The sequence below is a fragment of the Argiope bruennichi genome, chromosome 4 (assembly GCF_947563725.1).
Source record: "Argiope bruennichi chromosome 4, qqArgBrue1.1, whole genome shotgun sequence".
NCBI classification, from domain to species: domain Eukaryota; kingdom Metazoa; phylum Arthropoda; class Arachnida; order Araneae; family Araneidae; genus Argiope; species Argiope bruennichi.
Window position 1 is genome coordinate 88,618,796 of NC_079154.1, and position 18,982 is coordinate 88,637,777.

Genomic DNA, 18,982 nt, shown 5'->3' on the forward strand with positions numbered 1-18,982 from the left:
GCATATACCAGTGTCATGCATATATTTGATATTATATAAAATAAAACACTTTTTCCACGAAAATGTTAAAGCAAGGAATTGTAATTTGTATAAATAGTATTTACATACGATACTTTTAACATTAATATCTACATCTACTTGTTTTTATAACTCCAAGGAAATAAAAATATCATATAGTTCCTTTAGGAACAACAACAAGAAATTACATTTCAAAGAAGTTTGTATGAAATGTTTCTTTTCCATAGATCGACGCTTCTTTCTTATAACAACATGATATGGAAATTTAAATAGAATATATATTGAGCATAAAATGATATTTTCTTCTTGCGACACAAATATTACGAAAGTTATGCAAGAAAAACCACGGCAAAATTTGTAATTAGAAACAACTTCCATATACACAATATAATTTAATAATTGATAGAGCCTCAGAGTGATGTGTTAAAAGGTAATATTCAACATGTATACGCATTAAAAATGCAAATAATAATAATAATTTATTATAATAACGAGTAACATTTATATTTGAAATATTAAAAAATTGAACAAATTATATTTAAAAAATGATCTGAGTAATCAGTTATTTATAACTGATTATAATGATTTATAAACCATAATTTTATCAGTTTTTATTTACAGCTGAGACTCGACTTGGTGCAAAGAAATGCGGAAATAACGGAATTCAGAAATAGTTAGAGCCTCAGAGCAATATGTTAAAAAGTGATATTAAATATTTACACATATTCAAAATATTAAAAAATAATAATTTAGTATAACACTAAAGGAAATTAACATTTATATTTAAAATGTTAAAAAATTAAACAAAAGAGATTTTAAATATGATCTGAGTGATCAGTTATTTGTAACTGATCATAATCCATGATTTTATCAGTTTTTACTTACAGTTAAGACTCTACTTGATACAGAAATGCGAAAACAACGGAAGTTAAAAACAGATAGAGCCTCGGAGTAATGTATCAAGAAGTGATATTCAACATGTATACACATTCAAAATAATAATTTAGTATGATATTAAATAAAATTAACATTTATATTTAAAATGTTAAAGAAAATGAAATAAATGAAGTTTCAAACATGATCCGAGTGATCAGTTATTTGTAACTGATAATACTTACTCATAATCCATGATTTTATCAGTTTTTACTCATAGCTGAGACTCTACTTGATGCACAGAAATACAGAAACAAGAGACATTATACTTAAGTGACACCCAATGGATTATTTGATTTAAGATGATAAGATTAAATCAAATTGTAAGTGTTCAAAGAGCGTTACACTCAATATATATTAGTCCTCTGTAGTGGTAGTCATATAAACTGCAAGAAAACTTGAGCCGTATCTATGCCATGGAATACGTAGCATTACAGACCATAGTATTCGGTGTTGAAGCTGGTCATTTCTTTCTTGTTGTAAGTATAGGCGGAAGTACTAGGCTGTACTAGATCAGGCTGGATCACAGAATAGCCAGTATTGGTCTCCTGTCAGCTACTAGTACGGTGCGAATCGGCTGTAACCACTTCGGTACACGGCAGCCTGTAGCAAATATAGCCGAATTAAATAGTAGTAAGCAAAAAAATTGTATTATTTTATTATGCTTAAGTTTAAATATGGAATTGTGGTATGAATTATTTCAAGCGTTGATAATTTGAGAGTTATTCTTTAATTAATTACTAAAAGAAATAGAATAGTTTCATTGGGAGGCTACATTCCTTAAGTGAAAATATGTGACTGTAACTCACCATTATGTCTTTTTCTAATAAGTCATATCATTTCATCATAAAATTATAATCGATTTTGAATTAAATAAAATTTAAAATTTAATTTATATATTTCAAAAATAGAGTAGATACATTTCTTTAGTACGCTAAGACGTTTTATAAATATTCAAATTAATTTATTTCTAAAAATGTTTTCTTTAGTAAATTTTGGTAATTCAGAGGTTTACAGTCTAATAAAAAAATGAACCACATGTAATTAAATTTGTATCTAAAGTAAATATAATGTTAAATACAGCTTAAATTTATTGCAAAATTTTACTGCAGAATAATTTTATGCAGTGACCATTCAGTGATGAAAAGATAATTATAAAATAAAATATCTTACCAATTTTTGAAAGATGAAAAACTTCAAAAGATAATTTTCTTAGTAAATTCTCCACTGAAATTCACTAAACACTGAATTTCTACCTATCTATTATTAATATCACTTTCTTTTGCTTTTTTTAAAAAATAACATGTAAAATATTTTAAGAATGGAAATTATTTTATGGATTTACTGTAAAAAGATTAAAGATTAGAAATACCAGAAGTTTCATCTTAATAAATGATTCTAAAATATCCTATTAGAAAATAGAAAAAAATAAATTTACTATCAAAAGGATTAAACATATTTCTTTAAAAACTTGAAGAAGATTACATAGCCAGATGATAGATTTATTTAGTTATATAACATAAATATGGTTAGATACATGCCTTCCATACGAAAAACTCAAAAATTTATATAAAACCTTTATGATAATGCTGGTTCATTTTTTCCTAAGATCTAGGATGAAACAGCATTAATATCAACATTAATCTGCAGATTCTAAATTTAAGAAAGTAAATAGTTCTTATTTATACTATTTATATTTACAAAGAAAATTGATCAAAATATGCATCTAATAATTTGCTTTCAATATTAATAAAAAATTGATATGATCATTAAAAACTTTTTTCTTTAGTATTATATAAGTAAAAGAAAATATAATTACTTCAAACGTAGATATAATTATTTTATAACGTTTTCAATAACTTTTAAAGGGAATAAGATATTGCATCATGAATAATAAATGAACATTTATTGACACTTAATGAAAATGGCCACTTATTTTAAGTGCTCTTAAAATAATAAATTATAATTACTTCATATTCATGAAAATGGGGCCTTCTCAAGAGTAAACATTACTTTTATGGCAGGGTATTTTATTACAAAATTTCCTTTTATTTAAATCGAAGGTTTATTCTTTAATAAATGTTTTAAAATAATTAGAATATAATGAGGAAAAGTGAAAATGTATGAAGGAAGATTGTTTACTTTAAAACAAATTTACTAATATACATTTCTTTAAATTACCAATTAAGAATCATATGTTTCAAGGTAAATTGATATGTATGAGAAATATTTGATGATTACTTAATTCAAAATAAATTATTTTAGACTTTAACGAATTCATATGATTGCCTTTATAAATAATTTGAACTGCGATTATTGCATAGAGTATGAATTAACATGTAGTGAAATATTATTGAAAAGGATATATTATAAAGTGCATCTATGCTACTCTATTGTGGGTATTTGTGCTTAAGAAAGAAACAAAATCTTATAAATATCAGGAACTGTTGTCTACAAACTACTAAAAATCATCATACAAAAAACAAAAACGATACATTGGTTTTGATACAGATTTAAACTTATTTTCAAAACCAAGATTAGAGCATTTACACTGTGCTGTCAAAAGTGCATTTTGCTAAACTAAAATTACATTTCACAATGTATCATGAACTACTAATTATGTAATGACGATGCTAGTAAAATAAACAAAAAACGTATTCAAAAATCAGCATATCCATAAACAAGCACATTGTTATTCTCCAATGTGCAAAAACTTTCAAAAAAATTGAATGTGATAGCTTTAATTTATTAATAATCACACCAACAAACACTATTAGCATGCATAATATAACTCGATAGACTCTATAATTCACACATTGTAATATTGTCAATTCCACGTTTGTGCTGTATTTCTTCTTTAACACTACGTGACGATTCATGCCACAAAAACCATGCATTTTTATCATAAATACTTCATTATAAAACTTTATAAACATTTAAATTAGAATTAAGGATAATTTGTTATTTGAATTAAATCATAGAAACAAATAACACGGTGAACACATGCATTATTGAAACAATGAAATCTTAAAAGATAATTATAATAACTGCCACATCTTACAGAAATATTGACTGGTTTTCACTAAGAATAGACAACACAAATTGAATATCGAGTATAAATGCATCACATAAATTATAACAAAGAACTTCCAAATAGTTTTTTTTCATGCTTTATCTGATTAATTGAGATTTTATTTCAAATTTAAGTTGAAATAGATTATAATTTATTCATTTGTATAGATGTTTTTTATTTATTTAGTTTCTTAAGTTGTATTCGAAATAATCAAAACATTTCTTTTAAATATACTTCAATATACTTTCTTCAAAATTTATTGGATATTTTATACTAAAAATTCAATTGATACAGGAAAAATTTATTAAAATTGTTTTGGATTTTTATACTAGAGATTCAATTGTTTAAGAATATAAACTTCTGGATTTTCTTATACTTTTTAAACGACATATTACATATAGTCAATATGGTTAATATATTAAGGTGGGTGTAATATCGAAAAATATATGAGCAAATTAGTTATCCATTTCTAGCAGTTTCCTTTTACCTCTGAATCACCTTAAGATGCGAAACAACCTGTCAAGAAAGTGCTACACTAAATTCAACAAATGAAAGCTAATGACCATTTTGAGAAATTTTGAATACCATAATTCTTGAAATTTTTGCAATTATGTTAAATAAATGTTTTAATGAACAATGTTACAATAGATTTTGCTACAATATAACGAACTCGGAATATCTTTCAGAAGTTTTAATTTATAAAAAAATACTTGTATTTTCATATAAATTATGAGATTTTAAAGTTTGATAATTTAGGAAAATAATGTATAAAATATTTCATAAGATTTTGACAAGCCAGCCTATTAAAAACAAATTTAATGCTACGATTTTCTTATTCCGTTTTAAAATCTTTATTCTAAAATGTCAAATTTATTTAATTTTTTTTTAAATATTTTAAAAGATCTGCATATCAGTATGCTTTCAGTTGAATTTGTACACTTTCTCGATAGTGAGTATTGAAATATGTTTGAGAATTGACAATCATTACACACTCGTGATGCATTCAGTTTGTGAGGAGTACAGTGCACTTACCCCATATCCAGCCACCGGGCCTATGCTATGGCCTAGGTATGGGTCTGCGTATTCCCTCCCATAGCTGTAATACAATGATGGAGATCTAGGAATAAGAAACAATGAAGAACTATTTTAAAGGCAAGGGCCATGTCCTGCTTTTGACTGCACACCTGCCACATATAAAAATCTGTTCAAATTCTACTACTAAATTTTGAGTTGTTAATTATAAATTTTGAATCTTAATTTAAAAAAATCATAATTTTAAATTAATTGACCAGAATGTTTTATTTCGAAAGTAAAATAAAAATACATTTGTGATTTTAAAAAGGATTGGCAATATATTAACAACGATTTTCTTTTTCCTGCCCTCTATATTTTCTGAATATAGATGCTATAAGATTACTATGAGATTCAAAGAATAAATATTAGTTTTACTATCGAATGTCTTATATTTTAAAGTGAATCCATTTAAATATGTTTTTTTTTGTCAAGGACTATTTTAATCTTTAAGAAATCTTAGTGAGAAATTTCTGCTAAATAAATAATGTAATAAAGATGTATATACTATTGGATAGTTTTTAAAAATGAATAACAATATCCCCCAAATGGTGAAAGATTTTGTAAAAAAGGAATATGTAGCAATCCTCACAGAGGGAGGATGGATGGATTTTAGAAAAAAGACTGAGCAAAAGTCCGGTATATTGTACTACAAGTAAAAAGGAATCAGTACACCATAGTTTAAACGTGACAAATAAGATTTTAGTTGCCTCAGCGCATTTCACAAAATACTGTAACCGTATGATTAGAAAGAAGACTATGTCAGGAAGTAAGATTTGTTGTGTACATTCTAAAGTTTTGAATGTGCCGTATTGTCTATTTTAATAGCGTCGTGAGTATTCCATTTGGACGGAACAATACATGACTCATGCACTTTTCTTGGATTAGGGTAGGTTCACTCTCTCATTGAATTGAAGACGTCGACTCATCTGGTATAAGACTAGTACTTCTTAACTTTCGGAAAATATCCAGGAAGGGAATCAACATCCTGCATAATGTTTTTGTCAACTTCTTGATCAATGAGCGCATGGTTAAAACTGGGACTAAGACATCTCAACCGTATTTTGAACAAATTCTACTGTATCATGTTCGCTTTCTGCGTAGAGATGTCAGTTATCAGTTTGTTTTTATTGACCATAATACATCAAATTATCAAGTAATAATTGTTGTCAACCGAGCGAGAATATTCAAATTCATCAATTCATTTTCTAGATCACAACCCATTGGAAACTTTGGGTTGGTATATGTTAAAATATCCTCCACGATGCAAGTATTCCTTACCTATTTATTGACCAAGATGTGGCATAGATTGCCTACACAATGTAATAACAACTGTTGAAAAATATTCTAGAAAACATGAAATGTACTTCCGCATATTCTCCACAGTGGACATATCTCACGCTGACATTTCTCAATTGTACACGATATATTTCACAGGTATTTTTTTATCCATTCATGCACAATGTCAAATGACCACTTTTTTATTTTTAGATATTTTAGTCATTCTGAATTGTGCAGAACAATAGAGATATTCATTCTGATGTGAAACAATACTTAATCCTACTTCTCCAAATATTATATCACATTGCAATTTGTGACTTGTTCTTCGCTAGTACTTTCCAGCAATTCAGAAGTACAATACATTTTAAGCTTATGGAAATTGCAATATGCAATACATTATTTGAATATTTTCATGTATTTTTTGTGAAAGTAATTGATTAATTTTAGTAGCTTTCATGTAGATGCATTAAAATTCCGTTAGCTTTTGATATAACAAAATATTGTGGAAGTATTTTAGATGATATAAGAATAAAAAATTCCGGGATTTTTTAAGATGTACTGAAATTTGTAATGATAATTTTTTAATGAATGTTATTTTATCATAGAAATTCTGGTTATCAATGGAAAAAAAATCAAAAATTATAAATTAATGTTTTCTTAAATTAAAATATTATAACTTTTTTTCAAAACTTGGCATAACTAGTTTAAACATTGCAGTTTTTAATTTATTAAATTATTTAATATTTAACTCCTATATGGAATTTTTTTTTTAAAGTATAGATCCATAACGTGTGTGGAAAATAATAAAAAAGCATTTTCCTCGGTCGATTTTTAAAGAGCATGATATTTGCTTTGCTACATTTTTTAAAAGTTCATATCAACAAGGTGCGTATTTTGTTAAATAGTAACGATATCTAGCGCAAACTTTTTGATCGATATAATGAAATACTAGAGTATTAAATTATATTATTTAATAATTTATTAAAAATTATTATAATGGTTTTGAAAACAATTTTCATTTTTTTGAGAGAAACATAATAAAAATGACATAATTGTTAATGATATATTTTTAATATATAAATGTACCATATTTATGTTAATTTTCTAAAGTCTAAGAGACTATTTAAATTCCGTTCATGGAAAATTCTTTAATACAAACAGAAAAACTTAAATTATTGGACAATCATGAAGTATCAAAGTGAGGGTTCAAATCATTTACATAGCATCTGAAATAGGAATTTCAGAACAAATTAATGCATTTTCTATTTGTTAATTCTATATGGAAGAAAATTTGTTCAATTAAATATTTTTAGTAAACGTGTTTGTTAGAAATTTCTATTTCACCAGATGGCTCTGTTGAGAGTCGTCTTATAATTGATATACGCCTTGTCTTACTTTTGTTGCAGGCAACGGAACGTACGGTTGGAAGGCGCGAAGTAGCCTAATAATTTACTCCCAAGGCAACTTACAGGACCTATTGTATATAATTTTGAGTTATTTTTAAAAATAGAGGATTAAAAAGGCAATTATATATTCATGATCAACTGGACCACATATGCAAAAGCACTGAACTATATATTGTATAAAATTTAAATGAGATCTTAATGCTTCTAAAAATAATAAAATAATGCAAATAAGAACGTTTGGGTTTTAAATATAGTCACACTTTGCTTAACGAGCACCCCGCATAACAAGTGATTCTCATATCGAGGAAAATAAAAAGTGTCTGGGTTAATGAACGATGTTTCGTAGAAAGAGCGGTGAAGAGATGCCTTAATGTATTGACTGAATGGGCATGTATCAGTCTGTGTTGAGTGCTTACTTGGAAAAAACCCTGATATCTACATAGGAGAAGTTTTGATCTCATAGCATTGTGAAGTGAGGAGTTTGCGCGAGTGATTGTGGCATCCTAAATCGACGAAATTGTGTCTCTGGCCACATTTAGGGCTAGATGTGTATAATAACGACATCAATGAGCCGTTAGAAGGACACAGCAAGAGCCATGGAGCTTCTACTATGAATTATGGAACTTATGGAGTTGCCTTCTGTGTCACAGCAAAAAGCTGCCGAAGAGATTTGGTTGGGTTAAGAAGAAATAATCGACGCTGCAGATCAACAACCCTCCGATAAAATAAGTGTTGAAATTATTGCACCGTATATTGAGAAGCATCACCTTGATAAGGTAGTAACTATTTGAGCAACAAATCATTTATCGATAATGCAGTATTTCATTCTCAGCAAATTTTGAAGTTCAGATATATATATATATATATATATATATATATATATATATATATATATATATATATATATTTGTAAAAATTGCACGCTTTACAAAAAATAAATTAGATTACTATAAAGGGAATTATTTTCGGAATGGAATGAATTGCCCTATTGTAGGCGGATTTCCTACAATAAAAATTGTTTCGTTTAACAAAAATTCAGATTTACGAGGAAGATTTAGGAACGAATCTGTATAGTTAAGCGAGATTCCACTGTGTAGTGTTTATGACAAAATTCTAATCAGAAAAATACTCGGACATAATTTAGAAACATGGTTCCCGAAAAAGTACTTCGGTGCCTAATGTTTAACATTAAAAATATATTTTTACTGTCATAACCTAAAGAAAAATCCAGCAAAAATCTTTTCAATGAAGGAATTCGTCATAACTTTCAAGATATAGATTCATTGTAAAAACTAATTCATATCTTCAATCTGATAAAATGGGTTTCATTAAGAGTATGAAAATCATTAGAAATATAACCGTATTAAACGGGAGATCTAAATACTTTTAGTTGCAAGCATTACAACCGACTTCATATTTAAGGAATAACTTTGTGAATAGTTTCCTTCTAATAGTGGGAGCAATATGCCTATGTTATTCTGAAACTGATATTCTAACTTATAAAATATTTCCGAAGATCATTTACTTCTTCAAAATATGCAGTATCAAAATTCTTAACATATATATATTCTCCAAAATTATGTATTTGAAAATATTCAAGAGAGTTCTTGTAATATATGAAGAGACAAATCGTATCATGCTAACATGGGCTACGAAACATGAAGAGTATTCTGAAAGTATATGTCGAGTCAGATAGTTTTGAAAAATGACTATAAAGTGTTATTGTATACAAATAGTTTTCCAATTTCACAAACATTTGATACAGCCGAAGAATGACAAAAAAATGTTATTTAATTTTTTAAGTGTTATTTAATGTTATTTAATTAATAAGAAGTATACTGCATAATAGATAATTTATATAAAGTTCATATTTAAACTTGTCTGATTTGGAAATAGCAAAAATAGAATGAATAAAAGCCACATTCTAAGAGGACCCATGAACAATAATAATTAATGTAATAGATAGTAATTGTTGAAAATTTAAGAAATAGAAGACAATTTTCAAAAAACTCAAACTTTTGATAATTTCAAAAAATTATTGAGAAGGCTGATTAGATAGATTATTTTGTGCTTATTTGGCGCAGCCTCTGTCTTAAAAATCACCTGCTCGCCAAACATAAGTATTTATTATAAAACATGTTATTTATAAAGTTTTAATGAGATTATTTATCTACTATGTTAAAATACATGATAATTAGTTTATGGGATAGTTTTAATTATCGAAGGCAATTGTATTTTTAAAAATTATTTTGTTCCTTTTCAAAAATATGACTAATTGAAATTAAGATGATATTTTAAAGAAAAAAAAGCCAACTGTAATCCATACGAAGTGTAAAATGTAAAATAAAAAGCAAAACATAAGCAATATATTTATTATATTACAGACTAAACATAAACCAGGAATTTTAAGAAAAATATCACAAATTAAAAAACACAGAAAAATTATAAGTTTGGTTAATTTAAAAGTAAACGATTAAACCCGAAATTTTAGTGAGTTCTATGCTCAGTTATGTAGCAGATTTTCATTGTAGAAATTCACGTATAAATCCGAAATCGAGCTTTTGATATCAGGCCATAAAAATAACTTATAAATTTGCAACAGAAAAACAACTAAACCAAAAGCAATAAGGTGTTCTTAAGTAATGTTATAACCAGATGGAGTTAAATTTCGTTGATTAAACCTTATTCCCCCAAAACTTTCTCTCACACTCTTTAATAAGTGTACTTTGTGCATTATTAAACTCATGCCATTGAAAAATACTTGTCGCTCTGGAGCCTATTAGATTACGATCCTTGCGATTAATTGCTGAGATGCAGAAACACAAAGATATCAGAAGACTGACGCCTTATTTTCCAGACCAATCAAAACCCAAAACTTTGGCAATAATACAATTATAATCACAAAACCATATATCAATTTTCATACATTTCAGTTACTGCGATTTTGAATTATTGCGCATGAAATCTTACAGTGCACTTACAATAAAAATAGAGACCAACAAAAGGTCAACAACCTCCGGATTAGATTCCAAATTTGACACATATTTACAGATTAGATGTTAAATCTATAAACCATATTTTTTCTCTAACCCTTTAGGTTTTGTAGTTACTCTCTTCACTTACTCTCACCCAGTTTGAGAGACAGATTTCTCTACATGGATTTCGTTCAAATTCAAAACTACAATTTTGGCCCAAAAACTATGTAGCAAATTTCATACATCTAGCTCCTTGAGTTACCGTGTTCACAGACATACAGGCATAGAAACAAAAATATGTAATTGAAACTCAAGAAGGTATGAAACGTTGTGGAAGTTTAATTGGCTTGGATAGAACCTCGGACCTTGTGGTTCGCAGCCGAGTAATAAGACCACAAGACAAAAGTAATTACTCATGACCCGTAGCTGTTATCTGGCTTATAAGCTTCACCACAACGTTGAGATTTGTCAAAACATCAAGTGTGAATTCTTTGGCGATAACAATCTTTTAAAATTCGCGTACGAGAATGTAAAATGATAATCCTCTTTTCATAAATGCAAAAAGGCAGAGTATGCATGCTGAATAAATAAAAAGTTCAGACACATTTTGAAATAAATTCATACAATACGGCACATTTTACTATGTTTGTAAATATAGTTTGTACATTAATACTGCAGAAATGTCAATTTTTTTTTTTATAAAACGCATTATTGTACGGTGCTCCTAAACCAAAATTTTTACCTGAAGCTAAATGTTTTAATCATTGATATTGATGTCAGAAAAGCAAAAGTTTTTTGTTTGCACTATGAGAGAATATTAAAAATTCTTCTACAAGACTAAAAGCCTTAGTCTTTAATCTACTTCCAGGGTTCTTGATTTTTTTACAAGGAATGAAAGAGCTTTTTTTGATGCATAACTATATATATATATATTTTTTTTAATAAAATGTTTCTTTTGGAAAAAGAATGACAGTACTATTCTTCTTGCAAGTAAAATCAAAGATCGTTTAAACTTTTCAAAAGATTAATTTCGATTTAAATTTTTTAAAATATTTACACAATGTTTTGAAATAAAAAATTTTTTTGAATAAAAATGAAAATTTGAAATAAAAATGCCAATTAAATAAATGGATAGCATTGAATTATTTCTCACTCATTAAGATTTCAGAAATTTTCAAATTATAAACAACTTTAAAAAAAAATTCTAATTATTAATTATGAATTATTTTTCAAATTATAAATAACCTAACTTTAGAGGTTATTTGAAGCTTATTAAGTTATTTAATATCTTTTGTTAAAATGGGAGCGAGGAAAGTAACGTCGCAATCGAATTAATTAGCTTCTGTTTAAAGTAAATCCGTTTATTGCCCACTCCAATAGTAATAAAGACATTTTCTGCAATGAAATGATATCAATTTTTCCTTTATTATTTTACCAGAAGAGTTGGATATTCAATATTAAATGTTATTCGACAGTAAGGAAAACTAACGATGCAGCGGAAGGAGCTAAAGCAAAGCATATTGTGACGTTGATCCAAGTATTTTATTCTTCTCCACGTTGAAGACATTTTGCTAATTACAGATTGATAATATTGATCTTTATGATTCGCTCGGTGAGGCAAACAATTATATTTTGATATTTGAATTGCAGAAGAGGAAACAATTTTTGGTGAAGAGATCGAGAAGATCAGAACAAGCTTGAATAACTTTAGTCCATCATGGAAAAATATTTCAATTAGTTTGATTTAGCTTAGTTATTTGAACGTCCCATTTTAAACCAAAACCAGGGCTATTAATGGAACGGACGTCACTATTTTGTATGTCAGTCAGATGAGTGGACGAACCTGAACTTTCACACCATACCCGCGAGAGAGAATTTGACTCCGATGGATTTAACGTGCAACAGGCTCGCTTACATGCTGGCTTTTCGGTGGAATCAGGTCTCGAAGCTGGAACCCGAAGATGAGACCTTACCACCAGGCCACCGCGGCCTGAGAAGCATTTCAAAGACAATGATTAAAATAATAGTGAAGGTGTTATAATTTCACTTCCTCTGTGAAAGTTAAGTTATATTGCCGTCAGATTTCGAAACAATGTAACGCCATTTTGGGACAAACGGTACATTTTTTAATCGTGGTTGGAAAACAAGGATGACATCTGACCTGGCAAGTATTCTCCAAGGTTTCACATCACATCAATGGGAGGATCTTTGATGTACAAAATCAGATTTAAATTGTACCAGACCACATGCACGAAACATTTGTATTTAAATCAGTTATGTACCCATTTTCTTCCCAACACAAAATCAAAAATTTATTTCCAATTCCCTTATTCCTTCATAATCTACTAGAGGAAATATTACCAAATTGTAAACTATGATTGGATTATAAGTCAGATAAAATACTTAATTGTTTACTTGAGTCTTCATAAGATATTGTCTCTTTATAAGAATTCTAAATAAGAAAAAAAAATGCAATTATAAAGTTCTATAGCAAAACACCCTTTTTCCTCATAAAATTCAAGATAGACAACTAAACACTGGTCAAATCATAATTATAAATTTTTCTATTTTTCAAATAAATCAATTAAACAAGTTTTAATAAAAAAATATTGAGATCTGGTTATGAAAAAAATATTAACATTCATGAGCTTTAGAATGCAAGGTCAAAGAATTAAGAGATCATTATTCATTTTATTTGACTGATAATGAATACTCAGATTTACGACTTCTTGAGATTGTTGAAACGTTTATAGATATAAGGATAATTTCGAGATGTAGAAAAAGTTAAAATTATTACAATTTGATATATTTTTAGACAAACACGTCAGAACTATATATATTTGATATCGAAAATTTGTTCATAAGGTACCGAATTGAGCTAGAATACATCAGTGATTCAAAATCAATTTTCTTATTGTAATAAAAAAATAATTTGCTTTGATTTAATGAAAAATATCTTCTTCTTTTTCTCTAATACTCGAATTTACTGATGTAATTCTAATTAAGTTATCAATACTGCCTTCTGAATGTTTTAGACTTTTTAATACTATTTATAGTAATAAAGTCTCTAATTGTTAATATATATCTATAATATGGTTCTTGTTTTAAATACACTGTATTTAGCAATGTATGTTCTATTTATGTTGGCAATCTCTTTATTAAAAAAATCCTATGAATCTTTACATTGTTTAAAGGGAATTTATATATCAAATGCAAAGTTCTACAGGATGGAAATAACAAAGAAAATTTTTGACCAGCATTTTTCAATTAATAAAAGAATAGAGGGTTTAAGATGAAGCTCAATTTAAGAAAATGCCGCCCTCCTTTTCGAAAAAAAAAAATCCAAAAAGGGGGGGGGAATGCAACAATTGTGTTTTTGAGAATAATAGATGTTTAAAGTCATTCTTAAAGTCATTCTCTTCTTTTCATGTATACTAAATTTATAAATAAAATATTGTTTCTTAAAATGTGATGGTCAGGGAATCAATTTATTTACAATTCGTCAGTCATACTTTCTGAATATTTAAAAAAAATTTTTTTTTGCAATAAGTTTTCTAGACATACTTTCAAAGAAAATCTTATTTATATTCTGGTAGTTTTGGTATCAGTTATAGAATATGATTTCTGTAATTTCGTTTGTATCTGAAAGTCTACTGTATTAAGAAAACTACTTCATATTTACATAAAATAATAATTTGATAAAATAAAACCACAATATTAATAAAATTTCAAATTGTTTTTGCGCAAAAATAATGGAATATTTTATTTATCGGCAGATGTGCAGTTCTATGCAGCCTTGCGGATATAAACCATCATAAAAACAAATATCATGAATATGATTCAGAGTGATTCAGAAGTATTCATCTTCTCATTTCTTAAGTTAAAACAGTGAATAATTATATCTGCAATGAGCGTCTTTTTCTAACGCTCATTTTATAAATATATATACAAAAGTAGAAATACATACAAATCCACACAACATAAACAAAAGTGAATCCTTTTCTACAAGAGACAGTTCTAATGCATACAAAATGCTCTGAAAACAATACTCTACGGAAATGCTTGTGAAACATAAAATTAAAAATGCATGCGAAATCTCATAGTAATAAAGTACGAGGCATTCTAGGCATTACAAAAGAAAGGTTTCAAGTAACTATTCTAAAATGCTGAAAGAAAAAGTAAGAGCTCTAATTTAATATTCCAAAATCATAAATGATAACCAGTGCATATCAAAGAAGTGCGGCTTCATGAGAAGGATACAGTACAGGCATACATGCGTGAAAAAAACCGTAGGAGAAACAAACAGAACAAACAAGCAACGAAATATGTTTTGGAAGTGAATATAGATGATTCTTACCCAGCAACTGCAGCATATGAAGCGACTGGTTGAGCAGCAGCAGCGGCAGCTGCATAACTTCTTGCAGCCGCAGCTGTGTAAGCAGCACTTGCCGCGTACGATGCCTGCAAATTGAATTCCATATTAATATTGTTCTCACAGAACAAACATGCATTTTTCTTCTTTTTTGAATTTTTACCTTTTACCTGCATTTTTTGTCTGGTATTTACCGTAAAAAAGTGTATAACTTTCCTAATTATTTTTTGGAAAATTTTAAACAGAACTACACCTATTGTACCTTATATAATCTATAGAAAGGCAAAAATTTATCAAATCTTTATTGTAAAATTACTAATAAGAATGTAAAATGTAATGTTTATATGTAGAATTCCATATAATTAAGAATAGCTCCTCATCTTTGTTTAATATAAGAGTTGAAAAAAAGAATTATTAAAATACTGCTTACGTTTTTTCCTTAATAATTAGAAATAAATTTATTTAATACATAAAAATTAGTGGGCAAACTGTTTTCTTGAAATCATTTAACTGTTAAAAAATATTCAAATAAAAGTAAAATAAAAGAGCCATAGTGGAAATAAATGAACCTAAAAACATTTAAGATAATTTTTATTATTAAATGTATTTCGATTATTAATACTCAAAGGAAGTGATAACTGATAATTTTTTTATTCGGAGAAAAACACTGTCAATATTCTTCTCATATTATTCTTATTTCTTTACTTATAATTTTTTTCTAAACAAACAAAAGCATGATATTCTATGTTATCTTTTAAACAAAAATTATTACTAGCAGCTATTCAAATATATAATTAAGCGAAGAAAGTGAACAGATATTTTTATGTGCGACAAATAACTTTAGTTGCAAAGATTATCCGGCAACTGCAATATTATGTAATATTCGAGCCATTTAAATAATTTTGCCTTAAGAAGTAATAATGCTTTGCAAATTATATGGGACAAACTAAATTGATAAATCCACTTCACTATAAAAAGAAATTAAATGATTGTTTATTTATTGCAGTTGCAGTATTTAGTAATTTTTTTAAATGGTTTTGTATATTATGCAAGAAAAAAAAGAGGACCAAAATTTAAGAAACACTGAATTAATTTTATTTTACAAAATCTGTGAAAATAATATTTTTTTTGTTACCCTAAGTTGTTGAGTGTCTTTTCTAATATAATATGAAAAGATAAAAAAAAGAAATGACTATAAGAAAAACCCAAATCGTGAAACAGTAAAGAAAAATCTCATCCTTTGTTAAATTAAGTTTATCAGAATTGCAATTATTTTCAGCAGGCATCAATAAAATAAGAATCATTTCCATAATAATAATAATAATAATAATAATAATTCTTATTTTTTTATACTCAAATATTTCATTTTCTAAATATTCAGGATCATCTCAAGATTTCTATTTAAATATTTTGAACGCGTTAAAATGGCCCCTCATTTCGCACCTATAATGCCGCAATTGGATCCATTAGCGTCTTAGTAAATCAGCGGAAAAAATTTTAGTAAAGGTATTTTTGGCTTTATGATTGACTTCGAAAGCATCATTATCTTTTATTCGGTTGCATCATTAGAACCAATCGTTTCATAAACGTCGAAACGACCAAAAATATCACTTCCTCTCGTTTTGAGTAAAATGAGCTTTTAATGAATGACGAAGTAAACTTACCGGAAGTTGATAACGTTCAGCACCTGCGTATGCAAGGAATGGATCTTGGTACACTCCGCGGTGTAACATTAATCTACAAAAATCGAAGAATAAAAATTCACTAAGAAAGATTCAAAAAAAGATTTATATAAATGATATAAGAATGAATCAGAAATAGTTATATGGATATTGCAGATGACATTTCATACAAGAATGGTTAGTTTTCATTTCATTGGTTTGATACTAAAAAAAAATACTATACGAAAATCAACATCTTAATTTTCTTTTAAACAAAAGTTAAACTTATTGAATAATTTACTAATTATATTTTTGTTATGTGTATTTTTATATTAAATCGAAATCTAAACCAATGACTTTGCTCGGTTTTCCTGGTATTTTCCATCCCAAATTCACTTGCTATTTATTAAATTGCTATTTAATAAAATAAAGATGATTAAAGTTGATAAACTTAGAAAATATTATAAAAAATTTGTCTATTTTAGCTAAAATTTTATTTTTTGATTATGGGATAAAATGTTTATCTTTAGATATTTCGAATAGATATATACTATGTCAGATTTCAACTGTATAAATTAAATATAGGTTAATAAAAAATCGATTTTAAATAAATAAAAAAATTAAAATGAAACATACAATCGCAAATTTCAAGTTATCATGTGAAAACATTATTATTTTTTGAGTCATTATTTGTTTTAATTTAAATCTTTAACCAGTTTAAGCCGGTTTGAAACAATCACTAGACTTCTCTATCGGCCTCTATACCCCCCCCTCTCTCTCTCTCTATATATATATATATATATATATATATAATAATTTTTCAAAATTTTCGTTTTCGATTTTTCTAGCTGGCAAACAAAGTTTTGGAGTTCGTCTAATTTTGAGATGAAATAACAGCTATGATGTCATAGTTCTACGTCAACCTTTTAAAAACGCATCTGCTGTCGAAGAGGCATGCATTATAATAAAGCAATACTGGTAAAAGCAGATCAACCTTTTCAAAACGCATCTGCTTTCAAAGGAGCATACATAATAATAATGCAATACTGGTAAAAGCAGGTAAAAAAAGTATATGCGATTAAAAGAGGATGATGAAAATTGCCATTTATGCCTTATTCATTGCCTAAGCGATTTCGAACTTCAAAACCCCCTAACCAAAAGAACATCATGTTCTAACATGACAAAAACTTGTATCGGAATATTAGAAAATACACTAGTTTAGAAATAATTTTTGAATACTGTTTTTTAATAGACAAGCAATTCAAATCTGCACTTATATTTCAGTTCCAAAGATGTTATTTTACAAAATCTTGAAATAGTAAATTATTTATCATCAGAGTGTTATTTTTTCCCTAAAAAAACAGGATGCCTTTTCATAAAATTTTGAAAAATGAATTTGCATAGGTAAATAAATCTGAATAATATTAAATTCCTATCTATTGATATGTTGACAGAGTATTAGATAGATACGGATCTGTTTCAAAATAGATCAATATTCTCTAGGTATATCTGTTTCTTGATTTTTTTATTATGGGTATTTAAACGCGCTTTTTAGAGGCGTATAACATACGCTATTTTTTAACATAACAATTGCTTTCTAATTACTTCAAAATTATTTTCCGAGTATTTACAGTTAACTTATTTTTTCATCAGTCTAAAATATAATTTATCATGCTATTCTTCACTTACTGTATAAATTATAAAAGTAATATCAATAATTTTTATTATTGACCAAAATACTGAATTTTCAAATCATAATCGAAACGAAAAAGCGTAAAGAAATCATTATAAATATTTTTTTTCAGGTTTAGAAAACAAGAAAAATATCTGTGGTGGTTCCAAAACAATTTGAGCAAGAAGTGAAAAAAAAGTTTTCACTTTCCTTAAAAAATATCTACATTATTCTCCTTGAAGGATTTATGTGTTCCTCAAGCGCAATTCTTCAATCGATTTCTGTCCTTTTTTTCGGAAAAAGTAGTTTAATCCTTCTGTCAATAAACTCAACTATTTTTTTGTGCTTCTGTGAGCAATGGTTTTTTGTATCTTTCAAAATTGGCAGATCTCTGAAATATCAAGAATGTGTTTCTTAAAGTTAAATACACAGAAATGTGTGAATGAATTAGTTATATGTAGTTAAATAAAAGATTTGACGCATATTCAATTTTTAAACGTTGAAATTTGATATATTCTTT

The 18,982-nt window shown here is 27.3% G+C and overlaps 1 protein-coding gene across 2 annotated transcripts in view; it reads right to left on the minus strand.

Moving 5' to 3' along the window:
* Positions 1-581: 581 nt before the first annotated feature.
* LOC129966171 (RNA binding protein fox-1 homolog 2-like) overlaps positions 582-18,982 on the minus strand; it is a 416,091-nt gene continuing 397,690 nt past the window's right edge. Inside the window, exons 8-11 of one of the 2 annotated variants that reach the window (XM_056080571.1) lie at positions 16,794-16,866; positions 15,115-15,218; positions 5,057-5,141; positions 582-1,554 (exon numbers count right to left, since the gene is read on the minus strand). In XM_056080571.1, coding sequence (XP_055936546.1) covers positions 1,510-1,554; positions 5,057-5,141; positions 15,115-15,218; positions 16,794-16,866 — 307 coding nt within the window. In that variant the 3' untranslated portion in view covers positions 582-1,509. The remainder of the gene's footprint in view (positions 1,555-5,056; positions 5,142-15,114; positions 15,219-16,793; positions 16,867-18,982) is intronic. The other variant, XM_056080572.1, reaches the window with a different exon arrangement.